Source organism: Erigeron canadensis, chromosome 1 (genome assembly GCF_010389155.1).
Source record: "Erigeron canadensis isolate Cc75 chromosome 1, C_canadensis_v1, whole genome shotgun sequence".
In the NCBI taxonomy this organism is placed as follows: Eukaryota; Viridiplantae; Streptophyta; class Magnoliopsida; order Asterales; family Asteraceae; genus Erigeron; species Erigeron canadensis.
This window is the reverse complement of record NC_057761.1, coordinates 1,770,779-1,776,778: the sequence shown is the minus strand read 5'-3', so window position 1 is coordinate 1,776,778 and position 6,000 is coordinate 1,770,779. Positions and strand designations below refer to the sequence as shown.

General features: G+C 33.8%; 1 protein-coding gene across 1 annotated transcript; it reads right to left on the bottom strand.

Moving 5' to 3' along the window:
• Positions 1-1,050: 1,050 nt before the first annotated feature.
• LOC122585525 lies at positions 1,051-2,521 on the bottom strand. Its single transcript, XM_043757650.1, has 2 exons — positions 2,420-2,521; positions 1,051-2,095 (listed from the first exon to the last, which is right to left on the bottom strand). The coding sequence occupies exon 2, from the start codon at positions 2,084-2,086 to the stop codon at positions 1,277-1,279; it is 810 nt and encodes a 269-aa protein (XP_043613585.1). The 5' UTR covers positions 2,087-2,095; positions 2,420-2,521; the 3' UTR covers positions 1,051-1,276.
• Positions 2,522-6,000: the final 3,479 nt, after the last annotated feature.

The window sequence follows — 6,000 nt, the reverse complement described above, 5'->3', positions numbered from 1 at the left end:
TGTAAGTTGTTGATTTCTTATATACTTAATGCTCTTTGTCATCAAATCACTAACCATTGATATCTCAGCTAGTTCCATGTTCTTTGTAATTACTCATCCTAGTAGTCAAACTGAATTCGTTTGCACATTTTGATATGGCCGGTTAGGTACCAAGTAATAATACTCAATACTCATCTTCAAACGCATTTAGCTGAATTTTGGCTGGAATTGGAGAAACTCGTGTTTCGTCTTCTAATCACAATTAATTAGTACAAGTGTATAATTTGGTGATATAAAATGTAAACTAAAAACACAACCTCACAAGTTACACTCACATTCGCTTACACATTGTGCCTGCAGTCAAGTATCAAACTAGACATTTCTCGACCCAAAAGCTATACTAATGCAGAGATGGTCTATGGAAAAAGGATGTTCACAATTCTCAGTATCCTATATCTCAACGTGTTTACATTTATTCAAATTATTTGTGCGTCCGAGCTTTCAATTGTACTTTGAAACATTAGTTTCTGATGAATCTTTATAACACTTGCAAACATCAATCTCAAGACACCTGCAAATCTGTTTGTTTATATCAGTAGTCTCCTGCAACAACCATTATTAAAAAACTGTTTGAATGCTTAGCCCGAATTAAATGTGACTAAGACTTAAACACCCAAATTTAGAGACTTTGATATGTCGTTTCTATATCCGGAACTGATAACTGAAGATTAGTAAAAGTGAAAATAGGAACTTAATAATTGCAGGTGCAGGGACTGATATCAAGCAAACGGTATGCCTCCCTCCTACGACTCACAGATATTTTGAGGATAAGTGGAGCAGCATGAGCTCAATTTCTAAGTTTCTTAATCATATGCCATTTGAAAATCACAATGAAAGTTATATCTGATTATTAACTAGCAAAGTATTATCCCATTAATACGTAGACGTGCATAGTACATATGAAAGTTACTAGTGCAACGGTGATAAGAAAACACTTAATGTAACGCAATATCAATATATATGTAAGTAGCAACTACAAACTAAACATTCAAAAGTCGATAACTCCAAAAATCAACATACATTACCTTCCATACATTAACTAGTATATGTTGAGGTAACCAAAAACCAACTAGAACTGAAAGATTTCACAATTCAAAGATTGATATAATCTAGTAATAAGAGCAAAACATATAGAACTAGACAGATTTTGCATGTTAGTTTTTATAGACATAAATTATCCACATGGCGTATCAGAAAAGTCGACATGACCAGCCCGCAGATGCTAATTAGTTCCACACTAATGTAGCAGGTTCCTCATCTTGTCAATTTCTCCACCACTTAAAGTTGCAATCCCACTTTCACTGGAATCCATAATGAAAACCTTTTCCAACAGCGGGAACTCAACAGTGCAAGCAAATACCTTCTTAAACCGATCAAGCACATACTTCAAACAAGAATAATAACTACTGTGGCGCCATATAGCCTTTATGACTGAATGTTTCTCATTTTCCATTTCATATTCATCAGTGTCTTCATCATCTGAACCCTCTTCTTCTTCTTCCTCTACTCCTTCTTCCTCTTCTTCTTCTTCCAGTTCTAGTTCTAGTTCCTCTTCCTCTAAAAGATCTTCCGACTTCCGTGCCTCTTTACCACACCAGTCACCTCTAATACCAGTCATCTCCATCCTCATATAGAGGAAAGAAACAGCAACCTTAATTTGAACGTAAGACGGAAACTGGATGCATATAGACTTTAGCTTCCTAAACCTCTTGATAAACCTAATGGCAGATGGAATAGAATCTAATCCTAAAAGAGGAGGAGGATCATAATCAGGAGAAACAGCGGAGGCGATATCTACAATGGGCAATCTATATGATTCGAATAGGATTTTTATGTCCTCTGGACGATTCTCGTTTTCAAGGGCTATCCGAAGAGGAACATTGAATAAAACATTGTCGACTTGAAAGACGATCAAACCTAAATGTTTGGAAATAAGTTGACAATAGCAAAGGGTTTTCAAATCCATTATTTTATTATAAATTTGAATCACAATATCGTCTGGTAACCGGCTGAATGGAGAACAACCGCCCTTTACTGCTTTCTCCATTCTTAAACCCTTCAATAAATAAAAAGGTTAAAATTAAACCTCAAAACAAGAATGACCTCACTATAATATTTACAAAACAAAATAATTTTACTCGCTATGTCATAATATTTATACCTAGACATTCAATATAACAATCATAAATAATAATAATAATAATAATAATAATAATAATAATAATATTCCGTAATAATAATAAAAATAATAATAATAATAATAATAATAATAATGTGCAGGCACAAACTTGATGAGCGTTTTAAATCATAATCTTGAAAGCAACATACAGAGTACTATAATTAAAAATTAAATAAGAATAAATAGGGAGTAGAAAAATACCAGCAGAGAAGAAACCCAAAAACACTCTCTCAACAACACTCAGAAGCTTTCATTTTTGACTTTATCGGTTTTGTAAAATATTTCGGAGTCTATTCTTGGCGTTATTTCGGTCTCAGTGTCTTTAACACCGCTAGAAGGAGCGTGATTTAACTTTTGGAGACAAAGATTATAAAGTAAATTACACTTTTTGTCCTTGAAATTGACACATTTTGCACTTTTTCGTTCTGTAAGTGAAAAAATTACAATTTTGACTTTAAAGTTGGCAGATTTTTTCAATCATCGTCCCTTGGCCACACGGTGTTAAGTTTCAGCCGTCAAGTCCCACACGTGCAAAACACGTGAGGGACTAAAAGTGCAAAAGATGAGTAGTTCATGGACGAAAACTGAAATTTACATTATACTCGTATATTGTCGTCATCTTCATTTTCTCTAGCTGAGTGGCCGGAAAATTCGCCGAAAAACTTAAAATGTCGATATCTCACTCGTTACTTCGAATTAAACCAAGAAATCACCACCAAACTTCTCAAAATAATTTCTACACGAATCCTAACCAAAAGATTTCAGATTCAACCCTTGCCGAAAAACTCAAAATCTCGCCGGAAAACCTAATACATGCGTATATTATTGCAACTTTACATGTGTTCCACCACACATATTGTCCGACAAAAAAAACGACACATTTGTTAGTTATAAAAAGAAAAATAAACATAGACATAAACGCATGCATATGTATTGTACGTAAGAGAAATTCGGGGAGAAAAAACAACAAATCGATCGAGATGGGAGATACAAGGAAGGTCGGAGTTGCAGTAGATTTACCAATATTTACAGTGAAGCCATATCTCCAAAAAACAATGTTGTGGACAACATTCTGAGGTTGATCCGGAGCAACCAGAGATGGTACTGGCTCCCCACTAAGTAACCTTCCAGTGCCAGTAAAACTTCTTGAGCTTGAAGGACGAAGATGTTTTATGGGTCCTTCCACACCACCTAGTTGCCTGGCCTGGTTGAATATTTCATCCACATCGTTACGTTTATTAGGATCTTGAACCAGCATACCACTGCAAATAGCATTGCCATTAGTGTTAGCGATATTCATACCTCATTCACATATATCTTCATGACCTGCATAAAGCAGCAAAAGCAAACTTTCTTATGATGCTTTGTTTTATGCCTAATTACTTTAGATGCTCTCTAATTACTTTAGATGCTCTATCTGACTCAAAAATCATGTTAGATAAGCCATCTTACGAATATACCATACTGGTAATTTTCAACGGCCAAAACTTGATTAGGGCAGACATTCGAATTTCTTTTGTAGTAATAGGGTAGGGATCCAGAGAGAAGGTTCTTTAGGAGAGAAAGGAGAGAAGGTTCATTTTTTTAGCTTGTTTTTTTACTTTTATTCTTTTTTTCACTTTTCTTATTCTTTTTTTAATTAATTCAATCCATAAAAAAAATTTAAAAAATAAATAAAAATAAAAAATTTCTAACTCGGGTTAGTGAGTTATACATTAAGGGTACGGTACAGGCTTCGCCTTTAAGGATATTAATAAGGGGTAGCTGGTATGAATGATAGGTCATAGAGGGTGATAGTTCATAGGGGGTGATCGGTGATGAGGTGATCTACCTAACGCGCTTCGCCTATAACTTACGGGCTACGCCCTTTGAAAAGTAATTATTTTTTAAAATTTTTATATGGAATAAGTTAATTAAAGAGGAAATGAAAAATGTGAAAAAAAAAGAAAAAAGTTTAAAAAACAAGCTAAAAAAAAAATCAAAAACGAATCTTCTCACCCTCCTCTCCTTAAAGTACATTTTCATTTGATCTCTATCCTATATATGTGTATATATATATATATAATGCCTATGAAATGGGATGGGAATTCTGTTGCCGTTATGAACGCATCGCATGAGAATGAAATGAAACTTTCTTAACTTTTGGTTAGGATTCATGCGAAAATTAATTTTGAGAAGTTTGGTAGTGGTTTCGTGGTCTAATTCGAAGAAACGAGTGAGATATCGGCATTTTAAGTTTTCCAGCGAATTTTCCGGCCACTCAGCCGGAGAAGATGGAGATGATGACAATATATAATGTAAATTTCAGTTTTCGTCCCTGAACTAGTCACTTTTTGCACTTTTAGTCCCTCACGTGTTTTGTACATGTGGGACTTAACGGCTGAAACTTAACGACGTGTGGACAAGGGACGATGATTGAAAAAAATTGCCAACAAGGTAAAAAACTGTAATTTTTTCACTTAAGAGACGAAAGTGCAAAACGTGCCAAATTCAGGGACGAAAAGTGTAATTTACTCAAGATTATATAAAGGCGGGAGGGTTTTTTTTAATCAATTAGAGGTAAAGTCCATTTACATCTTAACCTCCCCATATACCGTCAGGAATTGAGGCTCAAAACCCATAGAAACCGGTAGTGAGCAGTTATTTTATTCTTTTTTCTTACCACCGGTCACCACTGTGGATGTTATATATTTAAATTTAGAATGATCGACACAATTCGTTCTTGTTGTTTAATCAAAAGGTCTGATTTCGTCTTTAAATTTTAAAATTATTATATACTCTTTCATCCTTTATAGATGAAAAATGATCACGTTTCATCCTTTTAGAAAATGAAAATTAACTCGAATCCGTTAACTCCACACATAGTCAGATGCAGTCCACGTGAGGATGTTTTCATATTTTCCAGCCTTTGTTGACTTTAGTCCATCCTTTTCGTTTCTTTTCTTTTTTCTTTATTCATTTATATATGAGGAATTTCATCTCAAACAGTAAACTAACGTAAAGTTAATCCTAACCTTATAAATGATGTTTGACTTTGACCCCATTTACAGGATGTGATTGTAATGTTTAATTTAAGGGGTGAAAGAAAAAAAAAAGTTTTCCTAACTAATCATTTAAAAAATGAGGAGAAAAGTTTTGAAGCAAAAACAATTACATTTTCTATGCTTAGCCTCTTCATTATTTTCTTTTTCACATTTAAAAAAATTTTAAAAATATATTTTATCATATTTACTCATTTCCTTTTCACACCTTAAAAAAAATTTTAAATATGAATTATATGATTTCTCTCCCTTTCTTTTTCCTTTCCATTCTTAAATAAACTAAAAAATACAAAAAATTTCATCCCCTCTATTTCACACGGTGAGATCATGTAAAATGGAAAAAAAAAAAAACACATTAAATACAGCCCAACTGTATGTGGTATGTTTACAAGGGGTAAAACCCTGGAAGTCCTTCGGAATCAGCCTCTCTATCTTTGTGTAGGGGTAAGGTTGTCTACATCTTATCTCCCTCAAACCCGGCTGCTTTGTCGGATTAAGTACCGTTGTTGTTGTATGTGGAATGTTTTCTTCAATAAATAACCCGATAAGTACCCTTAAAATAATCTTTATTTACTAAAATGTATTATTTAACATACTTATTAACAATATCATATCTTAGATATTGTGTCTGCAGGCAAGTATTAAAAATGCACCTTAATTTAGAACATACTTTATCCCATTGTCTGTTGTGGACGAACAGACATGGAAGGCTGGAAGCATTAAGCAAGGAAAAATGGCAGA